The 22,115-nt window shown below is 43.2% G+C and overlaps 1 protein-coding gene across 1 annotated transcript; it reads right to left on the bottom strand.

Moving 5' to 3' along the window:
• Positions 1–558: 558 nt before the first annotated feature.
• Positions 559–22,115, bottom strand: naa25 (N-alpha-acetyltransferase 25, NatB auxiliary subunit). The gene is made up of 24 exons (XM_049604447.1): positions 22,009–22,115; positions 17,582–17,667; positions 15,571–15,709; positions 15,375–15,493; positions 15,169–15,243; positions 14,985–15,092; positions 14,483–14,561; positions 13,957–14,068; positions 13,789–13,878; positions 12,289–12,461; positions 12,083–12,195; positions 11,787–11,994; positions 11,596–11,685; positions 11,326–11,506; positions 10,092–10,191; positions 9,836–9,987; positions 9,613–9,738; positions 7,746–7,989; positions 5,537–5,660; positions 5,381–5,446; positions 5,193–5,290; positions 4,997–5,107; positions 4,753–4,893; positions 559–4,294 (listed from the first exon to the last, which is right to left on the bottom strand). The coding sequence occupies exons 1-24, from the start codon at positions 22,064–22,066 to the stop codon at positions 4,172–4,174; spliced, it is 2,916 nt and encodes a 971-aa protein (XP_049460404.1). The 5' UTR covers positions 22,067–22,115; the 3' UTR covers positions 559–4,171.

The following is a 22,115-nucleotide window of genomic DNA, read 5'->3' as shown; positions in this document are numbered from 1 at the left end:
ACCACTTCATCAGTGAATCCAAGAAAACGTTTGTGCCAAATTTAAAGAAACTCCCTAAAGGTGTTGTTGAGCTATCACATTCATAAGAATGAGACGGACGAGGTTATGAAGACCTTGACCTCTGTCATTTGACCATCAGATTCTCATCAGTTCATTGTGGAGTCTAAGTGGATGTTTGCAAAATATTAAGAAATTCTCTCAAGGCGTTTTTGAGATATTGTCTTCATAAGAATGAGACAGACGAGGTCACACTGGCCTTGAAATTCAACCACCAAATCTGTTCATCGTTGAGTCCAAGTGAACGTTTGTGCCACATTTGCAGAAACTCCCTAAAGGTGTTTTTTAGCTATTGTGTTAACGAGAATGACACAGGTGCAAAGCTACAGAGGCCTCGAACTTTGACCAAATTGTTCAGTCCAAGTGGACATTTGTGCCAAATTTGAAAGGATTCCCTCAAGGCGTTCCCAAGAATAGGACAGACGACCTGAAAACATAATGCCTCCAGTATCACGGTGACATAAAACAAATAAAAAGAGCTGAAGACATTTCACAACCAAATATTCTCACATTGACTTTTTTTATTTAAAAAAGCTTTGACATTCCAGTGTTTCTGTTTTCCATTTTCTAACAAAAGAGGGTGGTGAGATGACACTCCAGATTGTCAACCATTATTCTGAACCTCAACAACAACCTCAACAACAACCACAACAACAACATGTAGTCAGATCACAAACATCTTCTCTGCAGCCGCGGGTCGTTCAGACACGTGTTAAAAACAAAGGCATCTATCAGCTGATGTGTGTGTGTGTGTGTGTGTGTGATTGTAAGCGGATACAACACCAACAGGAGGGAGAGGCTTACTCACATTTTCACATTGCTCTGCCAAATTATCAACATAATAAAACAAAAACCAAACTGCACACTACCTGCAGTGGTGCATCAGTGCTTGTGGGTGATGTCTGTAAACTAGATCTGCTTTTATCGCTCACTGGTTATTTATTATAGAAGATGCTCATTTTTCTGAGGAGATGCTGAAGCTGAAATTGTTTTGGTTCATGAGACGTGTTTCAGGCAGGAGGGAGGAGGTGGGTGTCTGTAACGGGAATGACAAAAACATCAACACAGGACAAATCTCATGGTATCTACTGCAGCTGTTTTTAAAAACACACTAATGTCCATTCACGCTGTTTTCTGAAAAGGCTGCCTCAACCTCTTTATTTACACTTAGGTCCAAAGTTTGTCTGTGAAACACACCTCTGTGGGTTTGAGCTGCTTCCCAGGTTATAAATATTCTGCAGAGCTGCAGTTTGGCTCAAAATAACTGTGTACTGGATCAGATCTGGGTCAAAGTGGACAAAATCCTCTCGGTGCTCTGCTCTGGACTGAACTACAACTCTGCCAAAACACTCATCCTAATAAATTATATTAGTTTGTGCACTTGTATTTGCCGTTGTGTCGCTACATACATGGATATCCTCTAACAGGTGATGATGTTCTTTGCATACTGATGAATTCTGAGAGAGAGACTTCCCATGCCTGCAGCGACACACTGTGGATGAGTATAAAATGTACAGTTCTTGGTGAATATTAAAGGGTAACTTCGATATTTTTCAACCTGAACCCTATTTTTTTCACGTTTTTTTGCTTAGTGACTCATGGTGGTGACAGTTTGTGATTTTGGTCCAATACTGAGAGAGAGTGCTGCAGCTGGCATCGATGAAACAGGCTGCATTGTAACGTTAAGGGGCAATTGCGCACTGTAATTTACGTCCACTAAAAGTGTTTGTTTTTGTCACTGACAGGCTCAGATTGTTATTCTGAGTGTCTGACAACATTATGAAAGGATCCCTACAGAGATAGAGCTTTGTGTTAAAGGGTCAGATCCTATTTGTTTAACCAGAAACAGCCCTGAAAAAGAAAACATCTTGGTTCATCTCTCAGCTGTTCCAACAGTCACCAGCTCTGGTTTGGTTTAAATTAACCCTTAATTCACCAGTTAGATGTGACAACATGCTGCCTCTATACACACTAACATGACTGTTTATTTAAATGGAGGCTGGTGGGTTTGGTGACGGTGATTTCAGGGCTGTTTCTGGTTAAACAAAAAGGATCTGACTCTTTAACACAAAGCTCTGTCTCTGTAGGAATCATTTCCAAAATGTTGCCAGGCACTTAGAATAATAATCTGGTGGCAATCATAATTTTGGGGCTGTTTCCTGTCAAACAAAAAGGACCTTTCTTATTAACAAAAACATCTTTCTCTGTAAGGACCCTTTCCTTGATGTTGTCAAACATGTATAACAATCTGAGCCTGTCAGTGGTAAAAACAAGCATTATATAAAATGGAGGCTGGTGGGTTTTGGCTATAGCAATTTTGGGGCTGTTTCCTGTAGTTGAAAAGGATCTTGTCTTAAAAAAAAAAGTCTATCTCTGTGAGGACCTTTTCCTTGATGTTGTCAGACACGTGTAACAATCTGAGCCTGTCAGTGTCAAAAACAAGTGCAATTTAAATTTAGTCTGGTGGGTGTAGCAATTGTGATTTCAGGGCTGTTTCTGGTTAAACAAAAAGGATCTGACTCTTTAACACAAAGCTCTATCTCTGTAGGGATCCTTTCATAATGTTGTCACAGAGTTAGAATAACAATCTGAGCCTGTCAGTGGCAAAAACAAACACTATTTCAATGGAGTCTGGTGGGTGTTGCAATTGTGATCTTGGGGCTGTTTCTTGTTAAACCAGAAGGACCTTATCTTTCACAAAAAAGCCTATCTCAGTAGGGATCCTTTCCTCCACTTAGAATGTCAATCTGAGTCTGTCAGTGGCAAAAACAAGTACTATTTAAATGGAGGATGGTGGGTGTGGCAATCATGATTTCAGAGGTGTTTCTTGTTAAATAAATAGGATGTTAATCTTAAACAACGAGCTCTATCTCTGTAGGGATCCTTTCCATAATTTCACACACATAGAATAACAATCTGAGCCTGTCAGTGACAAAAACAAGCACTTTTCCTGAACACTCTTGAAAAACTGTTGCCTCCATTCGTCACTCGGACACAAAAACATGGGAAAATAGAGTCCAGGTTGAAAAGTACAGACGTTCACATTAATATTAAAATGGTCTCTTAAATAATTATAATCAATCCAGTCTTAAAGGATTCTGATTATTTGATCCATGCCTGAATATATTGTTGTTGTGCTGAAACAAACCCAGTTCCACAAGAGACATGTTTACAAGCACCGCTTCTACTGGTATTAAAAAAAGAAAAGAAAGAATAGCGGCAGACAATTCAGATTAAAAAAAAAAAAAAAAAGATAAGTCCTTTAACTCAACCCACCGCTGCTCTTTATAATACTGCAACTACAGGAGGTGGTTCCACTTTCAAAGCGACACACAGGATACACAAAGCAAAGAAAAAAGAAGAAGAAGAAAAGACAAAATAAATGCTGAATGGGGGGAACTTCAGTCTGCAGGTAGCCAGGTGTCCATGTTTCCAGAGGGCTCATCAGTTCAATGCAAAATTGTGCCTGCTTGCTCTTGACGGAGAGAAACAGCTGGAAAAGCAGCACATTGAAATAACTTTCCTCCTTAGTGTTAACAGTCCCTGTGTGTGTGTGTGTGTGTGTGTTTGTGTGTGATTGTTCTCACCAGAGAAATATGGTGAGAAATAAAAAGAGGAAACGTAACTGACAAACAGAATAGTGGTTTATTGTGTCTTATATTCTCATTTAGTCATTGAGAGTTGTGGTAGTTGCTCTTTACTATGTACAATAATTTATTAGATTAGTTCTTCTAAAACTGCGTATTCATTTTTCCTAATTTGCTCTATTCTTATCTTTTTAAGGAGCACGTCTTTTTTTCCTCATTTTTCACTTATAACTGCTGCTGTATAAATTCATGAGTTTACTTACAAGCTCGTGTGCTATAAGAGTTGCAAATGTTCCAGAGGTGTGTGTCCAGGGGAAAGAAAAAGAAAAATCCAGATTGAGAGCTCACAAACGCCGACTGGAGAAATATGCAGGAGGAGAGGAGGCCGGGCGGGTTGTAGGTAGGCTGTAGGAGTCGAAGGTTAGCTGGTGGGCAGACAGACGGTGGTGGAGAGAGGGGGAGCTGATGGTGATGGTGGTGGTGGTGGTGGGGGTACAGTCATCATTATTTGGGGTGTGTGATGGTGCTCAGATCTTGAGGTTCTTTATAGTTTCTGCTCTCTTCTTGAGCAGATCTCCCACCTCCTGTAGTGAGCGCAGGTAACTGCTCTGCACCTTGTCCATAGCAGCCTTCGTAAACGACGCCTCCTCCTGAAACACAGGAAACAAAGAGGGAGCCCGTCAGATGATCGTGCATGATGTAACAATATTCCTTACATCCAAGCCAGGACATCAGCTCCTGCCTGAGCTTTTAACATTTTTACAAGTACTGTATTTCATGTCCTCAAACAGAGTTGGCCAATTTGTTCAACATTCTCTCGCCATAACTTTTCAATCAATATTTGAAAGACTGTTGTAAGGTGGAAAAAGATTAGTTGACCTGTGATGACTGGCTGCTAACTTTCTAAAATGCATTTGACTCGTTGCACAAGTGAGGCAGAAGGGGCTGAGTGAACACGTCCACATCAAGTACACAAGAAGAAGAAAAAAGAGGAACTCCGAAAGAGCCCAGAAGCCAAAAACCCCCCCATAAAGATCATGTGCAGTTCTTTGTTCACAAATGAGTGAGAGGAGGGAGAGATACTCTGCTCACGTGTCTGCACACTCACCTGTGTGTGTCCTTCCAAACTTAAACTGGCCAGTTTAAGGGCCGTCATGCCAGTCTCCTGCCCCTTTATATGCTCCAGAGCCTGGGTGAACACGTCCTGCAAGCTCCCCGTCAGCTCCTGGAAGCCACACACCACCGCTGGCTGCAACACACACAAATAATCAACTACAGAACACTGCGTTTCTCACAGACGAGCACACTCACGCATGGATGTAACAGAGGAAGATTAATAGGAAGATCTGTACCAGAGCTGTGTTTGCATCCTTTTTCTTCTTCTTCTTCTTCTGTAGACTTGTCTTGAGTGGTCGGAGGATCTTGGCACAGTGACTAGCCATCCACAAGACTATGCACACCGTCTGCGCAGAGTAATGTTATCACGTTACAGCTTTAATACATCAGATCCAGAGTGTGTCTCTATGTGTGGAAGCAGAGATGTCTCACCTCAACAAAGAAGACTAGGTTTTCTAATAAGGAGGGCCAGGTTTTTAATGTGCTCTCTTTCAGTTCCAATAAATCCCCTTTGCATTTATTCAGTATTTCTGTGCAGAGACAGAAGGAAAGATGAAGCATGACAGACACAAAATAAACCTCTGAAGTTTACTGATTCAGACATCCAGCTGCTGACTCACCTTGAAGCTGAACTACTAATGATTTGAAACCGTTACAGATCTGGGTTTGAAGCTCTGACGACTCATCTAAGAAGGAGCAACGACAAAAGAAGGGATGAGTATGAGGCATGAGGCAAAGTCATTGATCTGCTTCATGTTCCTGCCGTCTCTTCTTACCGAGTCCAACGGTCTCCAGCTCCTGTAGGTGGACAGACAGCTGGAGGGCTGCAGCCTGGCACTGACAGCTCCCACTGGACAGAGCTGGGGCCAGGCGGGTGGAGGGGGGTCCCAGGAATGGATACTGCAGAGCAACAAAAACATCATTACAGCGATGTACTCGACACATCTCAAGCATTAAGTCGCTCGAACGTACGTAAAAGATTTTCTTCTTTTTGACAACAGAATAGTGAACATGTAGAGATGTTTGTTTTGGTTTGAAACTAGCAAAGTGTACTCAGCAGAGTGCAGATCTCCACCAGGTGTGTCTGGGGGCATGAGGGTGGGGAACAGGTCAGGAAGGCTGTGTGTGTGTGCAAGAAACATGATGATCATGGAAAGTTTTCCAGTAACCAAGTGTCCTGATTTTTGGCCAACTGTATAAACCTAATAAAGGAGGAATAAATGGGTCCAAACGTGTCTCTCCTGGCTCCCTTACGTCTGGAACACACTGCCTGCATGAGCAGCAAGTGGCGGCTACCTTGCTGAACTGCTGCAGCTCGGACACATGCAGTGTTCACACTGACAGTATTGTTGCTGCTGTATCTACTGTATTGACAATATTTCACAATAAAAAGCCTTGTGTTAACACATGAAGGGATTCTGTCCACAGAGACGCTGTCAGAGGGGGATCATTTCGAAACATAGACAGGAAGTGTTTAAGTTAAAAAGAAATTACGGATTAAAAACTCTAGTGAAAGGCAGTTTAATGTCAATATAATTATCAAAAGACCATTTTCATAATCTTTTTTGCTGAAAACAGCACGCACACATCTGATTCTCGAGATGTTCTACAGCTGAGTCAGGACTAAGGAACACTGTTCACATGGGCAGTGTGGCTGCTCTAATCTGTTAACACATGCAGAAAAAAATAAAATAAAAACAAACAAACAAAACAAAAAAAGAAAAAAATGAGAGATTCTGCGACACACATGCTGCTCACGCAGACAGTGTGGCTGCTCTAATCTGTTAACACGGGTAAAATAAATAAATAAAGTTGAATTTAAAATAAGTAGTTCCGCAATGCACACATGCTGCTCATGCTCACACAGGCAGTGTGTTCCAGGCGTTACAGTCAAGATGACAAAAAAGATAACAAACAAAGATTTATTCATCTTGTATCGAGCCTAACCTTTGTAGATCATAACATATCAGGTATGGAATTAACCTGCAGATGCTCTGGTTCAAAATGAGATCAAACTTTCCTATGGATGTCAGATTTTGAGCCACGACAAAGGCCTAAATGTGGCCTACAATGGATGGTAAGACCGACTGTCAGAAATGCCTTTCGCTACGTGATTTTGTCAAAGACTCATAAGAAGAGTGAGGAGTCAGCAGTCGATGATGGTAAAACAGTTAAAAAACAGAGTTTTCAACAATGTGCTGTGAATCACTGCAACCACAAGACATTTGTGAGCATAATGACATGGAAGTGCACACAAAATATGAGGCTGATTGGACCAGTAGTATGTGAGATTAGCTGCAGAGGGACAGACGCTTTTAGTCATTACTTAGGGAGTTATATGAGCACACATTAAGATAAAATTTTAAGACGGCCATGAGGAGGATGGAGGGTTGTTTCAGTCAAGTTGTAAATTTTATTTTTGGACATTAAGTATCCTTAAATTGGGACTTTGGGTTTGTGCATAAAGAAATATTCCTGCAATCCAATATTACTAGACTCTCTGATCTGTGCCCTGCTGCCACTGAGCGCGCTCTGTGAGGCTAGGCTCTTCAGATTTGGGGTGCGACCTGCCAAAAGGACCTTTAGAGAAAGTAGTTTTGTCTCCAATCTGATATCTACAGGTTAGCCAAAAAAATATTTCTCTCCATTCCTTGAGGCGATGCAGAACAGATTTATAGAAGAATGCCTGAACACTGACTGTTGCAAAAAGAGCACAGGATCTGTTTTATATGAGACAATTTGATCCTCACTGAGCTGCAGAGGGAGGAGGAACTTGGCTCACACATGTCAGTTATCAGTTGGTCTGGTTCATCCCTTATCAGTATGTATCAGGCTCAACCAGAAAGTTTTGTAAGATCTGACAAACTTTTCTGTCTTGATTTCAAAATTGGACAAATCCCAGTCCATGTGTGAAGCAACAGTTTCTTATTTCTCTCTTTTCTTTATTTCCTGTTGATGTTATTGGGGTATTTGTGTTAAACGTACCTGTACGCGTTTTTCTGCTATCTGAGCAGCCGTCTGCAGAGTCTGGTTGAGCTGCGACAGCAGGCTGCTGAGGATCGAGGTCTTGTCTCCCACTCCGTTTTCGTTGGTCACCTCAGAGTTCTGTTGCGATGGCGTGTGTCCCAGAGCGGCCAAAGAGGCGAGGAGGCGAAGTGTTAGAGAGCGTATCCTCAGCCACACGGACTCTTCCTCCAGAGAACGACGCCGGTGCTCCTCAGTTAACTGTCTGTGGAAGGAGAGAACAAAGGTTGATTTCGTTTAACCTTTATTCCGCAAAAAATTTGAATGTTAAGTTAAAGGCGACATTTTAAAAACAAGAAGTATGACAAAATGTACCCCACATTTTTCTCAAGAACTAAAACTAAATTCTAATATGAGAGATGGATGAATGGATGTATTTTTCTTTTTTTTTTAGGCTTTTCCGAACACAAGACCACCAGCATCATACACACCATTTTTGTTAGTTTACTTTCTTATTCCTGAAAGTTGGTCCCTACCACCTCCTTTCCCATGACATCACACGTGTCATGAAAGACAGTGAGCACTGACTGGTCGTCTCTCAACCAAGTCACAGCAAGATTTTATGAGTCTATCACTAGCGCATCGTTTGCCTGGTTTAAATCATCTCTCTGGCCGTACTGATTTTGTTCAGCTTAGAAATTTCAAATCCAACTATTTTCCAGTTACTAGTGGTGTTCCGCAGGGCTCTGTCCTAGGCCCCTTTTTATTCATATTTATATTTATACCTACTTATAATCTACTGATGCATTGCTGCTTGTTTTTTTTTTGTTTGTTTGTTTTTTTACTGTGTCTTGTAAGGTGTCCTTGACTGCTTTGAAAGGCACCTATAAATAAAATGCATCATTACTATTATTATTATCATTATTATCATAACTGCCTGATCTGACACAGTGACCATTGTAACAGACAAAAATACTGCGCTGTCTGAACCAGGCGTAAGTCTTTCTGCAGGGACGTCAAGAGGCATCCCAGTTGCAGCGTCAGTTTATGCCCATTGTTGTTCCTGATCCAAGCAGACACCCTTGTTGGCCAGGTTGGCCTTACTGGGCTGATATCGTGTGGTCTGAACCACAAAACTACCCCACCAAAAAATGTATTTTTACCACAATCATGTCAACACTTAACTGTAAGGTAAAATTTTAAGATATATAGTGAATAAGCAGATACACCGCACACAAGAGGGCTGAATTGCCTCTTCTTTTGATTTAGTCTTCATTTGAAATGTTACAAACGTGTTTCGCCCATGGCTTCATCAGGATTAAGATATACTTCACTAATCCTCTCAGGGATTAGTAAAGTATATCCAGTTCCCAAGCCAAGTCCCTATGGACTGAGCTACCGCCGCTCCTATCTGGTGTAAACAGGAAAAAAATACATTTAATGCTGACCTTGCAATTTGCAAACAGCTCAAACTAAAACTGAGGCTGCTGTCAGCCCTAGAGTCGTCTCCTTTGGTCTGAATCAGGGACTCATGTTGTCCCAAAGTTGCTTAATTGCCTGGTTCAGATCCAGGTCGGAACACCTTCTCACCACAAGCCAACCGCACCAGAGTTCCTTTGTAACCGGACTGAGACCACCTCTTCAAGAACGTCTCTGTCCGGTTGTTTTGGTGCACACCTGAGTGTGATTGCTGTGTTCACACCTGCCCAAACCAACCGCACTGAGGGGGCAAATTAACTTGAGTTTGACTGAACCGAACCAAACAGGGCAGGTGTGAAAGCAGCCTAAATGTAATCAGGTGCCACCACTTGAGATTTACTTCTTATTCCTGGGCACATTAGCGACAACATGCACCTCGTTTTTGCCCAAATATGAAACAGTGACGTACCTGTCTTTAGGGTCCCAGCTGGTAAAAACAGTAAGGTCTCTGTTGTCCCTCATATTATCCCAGGGGATGTCATCCTCCTCTGGAGACAAAGACATGGCCTTCACGCTCTCCTCCAGACTCAACACACTGAGACACAAATTAAAAAACAAACAACTATTAAATAAAGAACTCCGCAGCACAAGTAGCATTAATGTAGTGTTTCATGTTTTGAGCATGTTCTCACATATCAGCCTCGAGGAACAGGTCCAGCAGCATCCTCTCAGTGCGGACCTGGGCAAAGTGCAGCGATTGGTTCAACCTGTTCCTGAGAGCGATGAACTCTGGGATTTTCTCAAACGCTCCGTACTTATACGCCTGGATGATATACTCTGAGGTCTGAGGAAGGAGAGATACATTACAGAAGGAACTGAACATAAGAACAAATGTGACCTCGGCTTTAAAGTGTTTAGAAATTGAATCACAAGGTGGGATAGACTTACATCTTTCTGGTTAGAGTGGAAAAACCTGAGGGAGAAATTACAGGACTGGGAGGCTGCAGCGAACTGACCCAATGACTCAGCGTAGCGCGTTAACAGAAACCTGAAAATGAAAAAGAAAGAAGCACTTTTACACTCAAATCTCTGAGTGAATAGTAAATACTGTTCTGGGCTCATATTTATCAAACGTCTCAGAGACTGATATCAGTCGTAGCTGGTCAAAACCTCCCATTTAAACACATTTTTGGTTCAACTTTTAGGGCTAGGAGTAAACTAATGTAATCAATTTATTTAACTCATGCCTGCCTTATGTCGAACAACTCTGCAAACGACTTCACTGTGCAGGTACAGACTGTGCCAATAGTGAAGTTCAACGATGTGGATATTGTCAACTTATAGCTGTGCTCTCTCCAGCACCAAACAGGAAGTAGCAAACCAGGTAGACAGTGAACGTGGAGGGGAAAGAATGTGAACAACTCTCGGTTCTTTTCTGTGGGACAGGAGGAGAAACTGGTGGAGTCGTGGAGTGAACAAGAGTCGGTAGACAGTGTTTAATTCGTATCTGATCCGACAACCAGCACTTACTTTAGTGAGAAATCTTAATTTTTGGAACAGTCCACCTCTCATTCTCACAGTCTCCTCCCACTAAACTAGTGCAGCTACCCAACGGAGGGTGGTTGTGAGTAGAGACGACAAAATCCAAAATGTAAAGTTTGAACATAAACACAGTTCATACTTACAATTCTACTAATGCTGAACTGACAAGACGTGTCGACGTGTGACGCCTTTTATCTTGTGTTTCTAAAGTTATGTGTTTTTGCAGACACATGAGGAAAAAATGTTGTATTTATTAAAGAGAGTTTGACGCAACATTTTCCACCAGGAGCAGGATGGGATCCTGTGCATGTATATTTATTAAATTCATCCCCTCCCAGCTATTTGTCAGATGTATGTTCATTGTTACAGAAATAAATATTTTACACTCTTTATTGCCTGTTCTTTTCATGATATGTGCATTTATTTTAAACTACACACCAGTGGTTGTTCACTGTGTTCACTTACAGCCTGATGCCTAATGACTGCTGCATAAATAACGTAGATAGTTTAGTCACCTATATTTCAATTTGAGTCAGTGTAGGAAGTTTAATCATTAACTCTGAGGTGTGAGTGTTTTCTGAGACGCCTGATAAATACCAGCACAGATGCAGTTTGAGTGTAACTGTGTTGCTGTACTGACCCGATGGTGTCGTGCTGTACATGCTTGGCGTCCAGGCTGGAGTAGAGGTCCACCACAGGCTCAAAGGCTCCCAGGTGACAGTAGACGAGCAGCAGCAGCAGCTTGAACTGGGCGTTGGAGGGACTCAGAGACAGACCCTCCTGGAGGACGCCCAAACACTGCCACACCATGCTCTCATCCCCTGCAGCAGCAACAACACAGAGCAACACAGTTAGAGACATTATCAGTGACACAGAGAGAAGATCTGGAGGAAGAGTCGGGAAAACTCACCAGTGTCTGTCCATAAGTCGATGTATACATGAGCTGCCATGAGACAATACATATCAGAGAACTGCAGCTCCGTCTTCAGAGCGTTCTTCCCTGTTAGAAACCAAAAAAAAGCCATTAAGATGCTAACGTTTAGGTGACAATCAGTTCAAGTTCACAAACAAACATCGGACCTTTAAGAGTGACTAACTTACCAAACTTGAGTCCGTGCCGATAGTGAGCTTTGAGCTCTGCGATGAGCCGCAGTTTCCCGTCCACGTCGAGAGCGTGATGCAGCCCGAGCGCTCGACTCAGCTGGCACACGCACAAATGCCTCTGCAGCGCTTTGGTGTCCTCTGGAAAAGCGAATCCCTCCTCTCCCTGCTCCCCCAGCGGGACCGCTTCACTCAGACGGTTAATGAACTACAACAGTTGAGGAAGAGAGGAATGTGTTTCACTGGCCAACCCTTCACTTCACCTGCGTGTGTGCAACAATGCTGCTGTAACTCACCTGCACGTGCTGTTCAGGCGAGAGCAGATGGAGGTATATTTTTAGGTCGGTGATGCAGCAGGGTTTGTCTCCAAACTTCCCGAAGAACTGCACCATTAGCTCTAAAGGCTCACCTGTTCAAAGCCACATGAAGTCACACATGAGGAACACCTGGCAGAGGGTGAAGCTAAAAAAAAACACTTAGTTGCATAGTCCATGTGTTTTACCTAACAGGCTCTCTTCAGGACAGCCCCTTTCTCTCAGTCTGTGCATTAATTCAAGACGAGCTAAATAGGGTCCTCTGAGTGATCGGGAGTCTTTGCCATCCTCCCCTTTAATTCTCTCCTCCACAAACCTCACCACCTCAGCCACAGTGTGATGTACCGAACCCTCCGAACAGCTGGGGACACACAGAAACACAGATCAGAGCTGGACATTCATCTGTTTAGCAGAACTCTGGTGCTGCCCTCTAAAGTTTAGAGGTAAACAACAGAACAGCGCCACAGGAGCTCACAGCGACTCAAGGACGACTCAGCAGGTTGTGCACAAGGTGTTCCAAACTCAGGTTGAAGGATGAGCTCCATAAACACTCAGCAACTTTGTCATTTCAAGGCCGTCACACAGCCGAGAGCAGGAAGTAAGAATGGATTTAAACTAACATTCTGACTCTGATGAAGGCTGGATGGATGAAATGTTGTGACTGTGCGTTGTGAACACAAAGAGCCTGAACAAATATGAGCAGGACGATATTATCGGACAATTTCAGCTTTGTAGTGCAGTGCCTGTTCAGAACGGGCACTCATGTGTGCCAGTGAAAGCACGTGAACACAGATGAAGGCGGTGTCCATGTCTCACAGTCGTGTGCGCGGTGCACAGTAGAGCTACAGGCTACAGTGAGGCTAAAAACAGAGTTCAAATGAGGTTTTTCCAAACAACTTTTAATGTCGGGGCTTCAGGACACTTGGATCACTACGGACGAGCAGTATGGAGATATTTTGTTGTTTCAATGATGTGTTTTTGGACGTTTGAATCTGGGGCGCCGTCAGCCTCCATTAGGTGGAGTTGTGTTGCTACCTCCTCTCCCCTTGGATCTCTGCAAGTGATGTGAGGACTCTAAAACTTCACCTGAGCCTCCCTCGGCATATGGGTGAGTAGATAATGGCTGAATTTTCATTTTTGGGTGCACTATCCCTTTAAGATGAAACTGCCAGAGTTCCCACAGAACCTGTGCACCCCACGGCCTTGCACTGGGTCTTCAAGTTTGCTTTCACTCGCCTCTGCAGCAGCTGCTTCTCTAATCTGATCCATCAATTTGATCTGATCAGCTCTGATCGATCCAACCACAAACAGATCAATTCTTCACCCTGCAGCTCAAACTCCACAAACTGCTGCAGAGGGGAAAACAATCTCATTAAGAGTTCTGCCTGTGCTGCATTCACAAAGGGACACACACAGATACAAAAAACATTTGCTGATTCATCCCATTTTTTTCCTGCATTGTGTCCTCTGAGTACACGCCTTGATCACAAGTCTCCAATAACCACACGTGAGGAACGCTTACCAAAAATGTTTATGTTTCATGTTTCTGTCAAAGTATTATTTGCCAATGTATCCTCACAGAATTTTTGAGACCCTCCAAAATCTAAATGGTCGTCTGCCGCAAAACCCCCGACACTGGTCATGCTCAAACACACTCAGTCCCACTTAAAATAAAACGTTATACTCACTGCTCTCCTTCTTCTGGCGGACTCCACGACTGGTCCATCAGGTGGAAGAGAGAGTCAAAGTAGGAGGGATAGAACTGCCAATCATCAGGGCTACGAACACAAACACACACAGGTTTGTACCTTCGTCTCGTGTACACAGAAGTCTCATCTTAAAGAGATGATACTCACTTTTTGAGCAGCAGCTTGTGGGCCAGGGAGTTACACTCGGGCCAGCGCTGTAGCCTCTGGTAGAGCATCATACACTTGTTTTCTCTGCTCTGCAGCTCGCTGGTCAGCTTCTCTGTGGAGGGACGCAGAAATATACAGTGAGGAGGGATCTCTGTGATTTAATGAGTTTAAACAACATTTCATTTGGGTTTATATTTGGTGGTTAACACTGTGTTTCATCTGTGTCTCACTGCTGTGTGTTATTAACAGTGTGCCTGATTTGTGTTCTGTTGCTTAGCTACAAATGTTGAACAGTGGATGTTATTATATCACTGCATCAGTGTTTTCCTGCTTTCTGTTGCCCTGAATGATTTCTGCTCTGTCCTGCACACTTAACCTGCAGCTTCATTGATTTTAAGACATCTTGCCAAAAGCACTGCAGCTGTAAATCAGCGGGCTGACGACCAGCGTCACAGAGATGTTGATTCTATAGTGACAGAGAGGAGGATTTTTCAGGCTTTCCAAGAACACAAAGACATACACCTACCTCCAAGTGGGCCCCTGATCACCTCGAGAGCCTCGACACACTTTCCCAGGCGCTCCAGGATCATGAAGTACAGCTGCACCTACAGTCACACATAAAAAAACAAAACACAAACAACTGTAAATAAAGCCAGCAACTGACGATATTTTACAGTTAATCAAAGTGGTTACACAGGGTGTCTACAGGTGTAAACAGGTTAAATTTAAGACTTTTTAATACCACTTTAAATCAAATTTAAGACCAAACTTGTGCTGGAAACACAAACCAAAAGCGAACACATAATCTAAGACAGTATAAATGACCCTGATGACACTTTCTAGGTTCTGCATGTGCGATTCCACGGCTCAGATCAGCTCATTTTACCACGTCGTGTTTCTTTTTCTTTTTTCTTTTCTGCGACTAAGCGACCAATAAAATCTTGCAGCCCTCCTATATATACGATTTATACTGTCTTTAGATGAAGTGCTCCTTTAACTCAAATAATCCCTCAGGCCACCTGTCTCACCTCTGCTTCTGCTTCGATCTTCTCCTCCTTCACCATTTTCTCCACCATGCGTTCAGCCAGAGGCAGGAACATGGTTTGGGCCAGCTTCTCATCTTGTGCTGAGATGGCCTGCACAACAAACAACACGTTATCTTCAGAATAATGACAATATTTAGTGAATGTGAACACCTGTCCCGTCCCATACCTGCATCACCAGACTCATGACAGACCAGAAGTAATACGGATTCTTGGGGACGATTTTATACAACGCCATTCCTGCCTGTAAAGGTACAGAGAGTCAGTCATTAACACCCTCTGCATGTTTCTGATCATATCTTTTTAAATCACAAACACTGTTAGTCATGTGTGTTTGCATGTTTATGTGCAGAGCGTGGACGTCAGCTTTCCAACCTGCTGCATCTTCTTGTACTCCCCCACGCGAGCGTAAGCCATGAAGAGGTGAGAGTGATACTCCTCGCTGAGAGGAACCTTCTTCACTGCAGCTTCATACAGCTTGGTGACCAGCTCAGCTGTCAACAACAGGAACAACACTCAACATGCAGTCACTACTACCAGCCTTCGTGTGTGTGTGGGCATGTGTACTCACGACGATGCATCTCCCTGTACAGAATAGTCAGAGCTTGTAGTGAGTTGTCATCAGTGGGCTCCAGAGTGGCCACTTCCTGCGCCAAAGTGAAGGCTTCATCCTGCTTTCCAGTCCTCTGAAGGCCAATGGCCTTTAGGACCTGAGAGGAGGAGGAGGAGGAGGAGGAGGAGGAGGAGGAGGACAGAGAGAAGGATGGAGAGAGACAGAAACAACAGAGTGAGGTGATGTTAATGTCAACAGCCTGACTTCCCCAGAAAACAACGCTCACGCAGGATGTGTGACGGCCAAACTGACATCTGGATGAAGCTTTGCAGATAACTGCAGCCAAACTAAAGTGTGGATTTGGTTTCTGTGCCTCTCTGACCACCTCATTGTTCAGAGCATCATAAATTATCAGTGTTTATCCTTACTAGTCACTCATAGAGACGTATGAGACAGACATCCTCACATTTAATACTTTCAGCCCAGTTCAGACCAAAGACTCACACTGAGACGAAACTGTTTTAAAAAGTTGCAGAGAAAAGTGTCAGCGGCGTGACCTGGCCGGTCTGAGCTCGACTCAAGCCGGCCGATGGTCACCTGACACTCAGCTGGTCAACTGGCCGGTTGGTTTGGTTTTAAAACACGTCGCCCGTTTCAACAGGTGTGACTTGGTGTGAACCGGCAGGTTTTTAGAACGTCTGGTCGCGCATCTTTGGTCTGAACTGGACTTTAGAGTTTCTCAGAAAGGTTTTTGTGGTCTGACGTTGGTCTGCAAAATATCATCTGAAATCAATGCCACAACTAGTTGTCAGATTTGAAACTATATGTTTTTAAAACAGAGCTATCCCCGTTTTAAAATTCCATACTCTTCCAGACTTCAAGGTGGATTTTTCAGACCATATCTGACGTCTGAGTACAAACAGCTAGATGTAAAAAAAAAAAAAAAAGGTTTAAAATCCCAAACATGACGTGTGTAACACTCTGACTGTGATCTAAATGAAAAATGCTGTCGGGAGGCACTGCAGCTCAACCCAACAACAAACCCAGACAACTCCACCTCTCAAACACTCTGCCTGTACGACCGATTTATTTTTTTGAAATTCAGAATTTTAAATTTTAGACGCAGCAGTCCAGAGCTCAGGCATGCAAACTGTACACAAGGGGTCAGACACAGATACTTACGTTTCAAAGAGTCATACCATTTGACTAAGGCTCTCACTGAAGGACAGCTCGGAAAAAGTTTAACCTATCATTCTTACAATTATCCTGAACTCGTCAGACACAAGCACAACGTAACTTCCACATGTTCATCTCGTTGTTTGTCTGACAAAACTATAATGAATGGCTATTTTCAGCTAACTCAAGGACATATTTGAAATACTACGGATTTGCAGCGTAATACAATTTGAGGTGATGGTGACAGTCTAGTAGCTATCAGGTCTAAAGATTATTCATTGGGTGTTTTTTTTGTTTGCCTTTAATGATAGCACAGCTGAAAACGGTGATGGCATACAGCAGAGGGGCCAGGGGTCACAACTGAAGCAGACTCAGCCTCCATGGGGCACACACTCTACCAGGTGAGCTAGAGGTCGCCCTGTCCATCAGGTCACAGCTCACCTGACCTCTGCAGCATCAGCATGTGTTCATTCATGAGCAAACTGCTGCACTGTGACTCGCCTGGTGAAGTGTGCCAAGTCGATTTTATGTACATAGCCCAATATTGCAAATTTGTGTCAGGGGCTTTACAATCTTTACAGTTTACAACACTCTCTTTGGATGAGGGAAAACTCCCCCAAAAACCTTTTATGGTTGCATATGTGTTTTTCTGAGTCATTATATGCAAAGAGAGATTATGACTGTACTGAGTATACAACAGCTGACATGTCATATAACATCAGATAGAGAACATTTTAAGGGTTACATCAGTGCACTAGCAGCTGCTTTGTATCAACAGGTTCAACATCCATGTAAACTTGTATTAACAGTAGAAAACAACAGGTTTGAGGAGAACTCCCTCTCAGTCACTCACCTTGGCGCAGTGCAGGTCCTTGTGTTTCTTCAGCAGTTTATCTGCCTGCTGTATCGCCATCTTATTGTTGCCATTGTCAAGGTAATCTGGGGAAACACAGGGCACAAACATTAATGATGGTGATTGGAAATACTAGTCTTCAGCTCAGCATACATTTGGGCAACAGTGATTTGTCATAAACCTGTGTGTTACCATGTAAATACTGGAGAGTAGTCAATCAATCGATTAGCTGATCATTTTGATACTTCATTCACTGTTTAAAGGTCCAGTGTGGAAGATTAAGTCCTGTCTAGCAGCGAGGATTGCACACTGCAACCAGATGAAACTTCCTTGCACCAGGAGCCAAATTCTCCTCAGAGGTCTCTTCCTCTCCAACACACCAGGGGTCTCATTTATGAACACTGTGTACACAGTAAATGAGGCCTGAAAGAGGCGTACGCCACTTCCCACGCAAAAGTTGTGATCTATAAAAGCAGACTTGATGGGAAAAGCTTTGACCAATGCCTACCAACATTTTGGAGACGGGGAATTGGCGACAGAGATGGTGAGGTGGAAGCCTAATCGTACAAACTAGGGCCGTAACGGTACATGTATTTGTGTCGAACCGTTCGGTACGCGACTTTCGGTTCGGCACGACCCTGTACCGAATTATTGGGCGCAGGATATTATTTTATTTTATTTTGTTTTATTTTAATTCCCTTTTTGCGAGCCGAACCATTTAAAATATCTACGTAGTTCCCAGACGGGCATAATCGAGTGACGGACCGAGTCCAACCGTAAATCTCCGCTTTCACTTTGTGCAGCACATTCTCACATGTTGACAACATGGCAAGTGAGCCTGACGAACCTGAAGACCCACCCACAAACCTTAAGTCCTCCGTTCGGGAACACTTTGGTTTCAGGGTAAAATACGAAGATGGGAATAAACAAGTGGACAAGACAAAAGCAGTGTGCCGACACTGCAGAACAGATGTCGGGTATGTACTTGGAAACACGTCTAACATGCTAACGCATCTAAAGCGACACCACCCGAGTTTGAACGTTAACCGGCACGACTAGAAAAAGCAATCTGGTGCAAACTACAATATCGTCTTCGTTTAAAAAGAAAGAGCGTTTCCCTGACCATCGCGCTAAAGAAATAACCAACGCCATTGGAGTTGAGTAAAATTGTTTAAGCTGCACTTTAGATATAAGCATGTTTTGTTTACTGCACTTTAACAAAGTGAGAAAGCTGAGTAAGTTCCTAGTAAAACTGAATCTGAGCAGGCTTTAAAGCTGACCAGCTGCACTATACTTTTTATTTTAATTGAGTAAAACTGTTTAAGCAGAAATCTATGTTTATATTTTTCATTCAAAAAATGTGTTAAAAAATAGCAGGATTTTATTTTTCACTTTTATATTTCTATTTTCATTCAAACAATGTGAAAAAGCAGGATTTTATATATATTTGTTTCATTCAAAAATTGTGTAAAAAGAGTTAACTGCTGTGGTGGTATGTTTTAATAAGGTTACCAATAAGTAAAAGATATTTAATAGTTGTCTATTTTTTTCCATTACTGTACCGAAAAAAACCAAACCGTGACTTGTGTACCGTTACACCCCTAGTAGAAACTGTCCAATTTTTTGGGCCATACCATTTTTTGACAGTTTGTGTTTTTGACTATTGATTAAACAAAAAAGCAACTGGAAGACATTTACTTTTGCTTGGAATACACTTTTGTTTTTCTGACCAAACGCCTGACATATTCACTGAGAGAAAATACTCAGCAGATAAACGGATAATACAAGTCCCAGCAAAGCTGTCACCATAACTCTTTCTCAACGCCTGGTAAATGTTGAAGTGTGTCCACACACACACACACACACACACACACACACACACACACACACACACACACAAACAGAGACACCTCAGTTCAGCCTCTTCAGGACAGCTGGCTGCCAAAATTAACCGTGCCAGACAGCACACTGTGATTATGTCATGTCTATTCTCTCTGCTCAACCCGTCATCACAGGGCAACCAAAAGTTGACGAAAGCCGACACAAATGTGAGGAACATGAACTCATCACTCAGAACATGTGAGGTGCCATATGGGCGCACCACCTCTGAACAAACTGTGCTGGCAGTGACAGGAAGTAAATATTAAAATGGCCTGCTCTGAGAGAGGGCCATACATATCACATGTTTCAGACCCATCTCAAACAATGGCTTAAAGCAAAACTGAACTTAAATCACCACCAAGGAGTCGCTAATAATTTTGCTTTTCCTGCCTCTCACCCAGTGTCAGCTGGGATGGGCTCCAGCCCCTCCGTGACCCCCAACAGGACAAGTGGAAACAAATGAATGACTATTTTCTGCAGTTAAACATGTGATGAGGATACATACGTAATGGAGGCAGGAAATCTTATTCTGCATTACATTCTGATGCCAATGTGTCTGTTAAAGGCCAACATTGATTTTATCAGCTTAACGATATATCGGTCGGGTCCTATGTAAAACAGCCGAACAGGTCGGAGTGTGACCATCAATCGCTCTGAATCTATATATCGATTCATTGATCAACAATCCAGTATCACTGCAAAGTGAAAACATGGATCCATATCTTCATTTTCAGGATGCACTTTTATTTTGAAAGTCTGTGTGACCATCAAGCAGCAGCAGGCAGATGAGAAAGACAATGAGGATAATGTTATTCACTCAAGAATAAATCAGCAGCGTGGAAATAATCTGGATTTCGGAGGAAAAGGGGGACAACAGACACATGCTGACGTGCACAAGAGATACAACACGAGCGTATCATGCCGCTAACTTCTCCCTACAGCAACATCAGCTGCTGTTTCAACAATGTGCGGCTGAAATTCAACCGAGCTGTTCTGTCGGGAGACGCAGTGACTTAAACCAGCGGTGAGAAAGAAAAATACTAACGTTACATGTTAAGTTATGTGTTATATGGGAATTTAATATCATCTCACATCGATCGCAGGCCTCTAAATCACACTGAATCGAAATCATATCCTATCATGATGAAACTGGTGATTTACACCCCTATTACATACACACTTACAGCAGCTGAATATCACAAAGTAAGTTTATGCAAGTGCTGTACTTAAGTTCAAATTCAAGGTACTTTACTCGAGTGTTCCCATTTCACGCAGCTTTATACCTCCACACCACCACATCTCAGAGGGAAATATTGCACTATAACTCCACTCCTTGTGTCTGACAGCCTGTTCTGATTAGATTTTAATCCTCTTCCTGTCCATGTGCTGATGTTGAATGATCTTAAGCTGAATAAACTCTTTAAAAACCTTCACGGACCAGCTGCAAAATGCATCGTCACAGAGCTGGCTCCATGGAAAGGTGAGTTTTTAAAGATGCATAACTCTCACACATGGCCAGGCTGCAAACATACAATGGTCTGACAGATTATGATGCATTGCAGTAGATTAAACTACCCAACAGTATATAGAGGAGCTCAACCTGAAGCATGTACAGCCGTACAATGACACATTAATGCAGCAGGAATATTCATTAAAACATTAGATAGAAGAAGAGAAACACTGACAGCATGGGAGCACATTCTGCTGCTAATACTGGTAGACTACTTTAGCTTGAACAGGGTTTTAATGCAGTACTTTTACTTGTAATGGAGTATTTCTAGTGTGATATTAGTACTTTTACTCAAGTAAATAATCTGAATACTTCCTCCACCATCGCTCAACAACAAAACAGATAGTAACTGTCCGTTATTTCCGTTATTTATGAGCCCCAAAGAGCTCCGTGAGCTGTGACAGCTCCATGCTAACAAGCTAGCCGGAGTTAGCTTAAAGCATTGTCCTTACACTATTATGATCCTGATGCTAGCTGGAAGCTAACCGTGTAACGTTTAGCTAGCCACACAGCAGATTCAGACTGAGCTCAGACAGCTGATCACAACCTAAACACCTGTCAGCACGAGGCGTTTAACCTGCACACATACACAACTTTTATTTTCACACACACACAGCTGCAGCATGTGTGTGAGCTGAGTGAGCGAGCCAGCTGACACATTAGCATGCTAGCTAGCTGTCAAATAGCGACCGTTAGCAAAAAGGAGTTCGACTTTGACAATGAGAAGAGTCGACAAACATTTCCGCGCCGGTCACAGCCGTAACACCACCGGGAGTGGGGACAGGTGGGACACCGGGGACACTCGGTTTCACCCCGACACCCGTGTCCTGCCCCGGCTCGGTGGCAGACCGGGTAAGGTGCACTGTCATTGGGCGCTGCAGGCAGCACAGTCCGTGGTTGGAGCTGGTGGGGCCGCATCGCTGCGCTCACACTCCAACACCGGCAGCTTTACCGAACATGCTCCGGTACACAACACCGGGGCGTGTCCCGGAGCCACAGACACGCTTCAATATACCGGTCCCCATTGAGTCCTTACCGTATATGGGTCTGAGTCTCCTGTCGTTGGGGTCCTGCACATGGCCTCTCGCCGCCATGGTGGAGTTTACCTGCTGGGGAAATGTTCGCGCATGCGCAGTGTGCGCG

Source organism: Epinephelus fuscoguttatus, linkage group LG18 (assembly GCF_011397635.1).
Source record: "Epinephelus fuscoguttatus linkage group LG18, E.fuscoguttatus.final_Chr_v1".
In the NCBI taxonomy this organism is placed as follows: domain Eukaryota; kingdom Metazoa; phylum Chordata; class Actinopteri; order Perciformes; family Serranidae; genus Epinephelus; species Epinephelus fuscoguttatus.
Note: the sequence above shows the minus strand (reverse complement) of the source record. Positions and strands in the feature narration are given on the sequence as shown.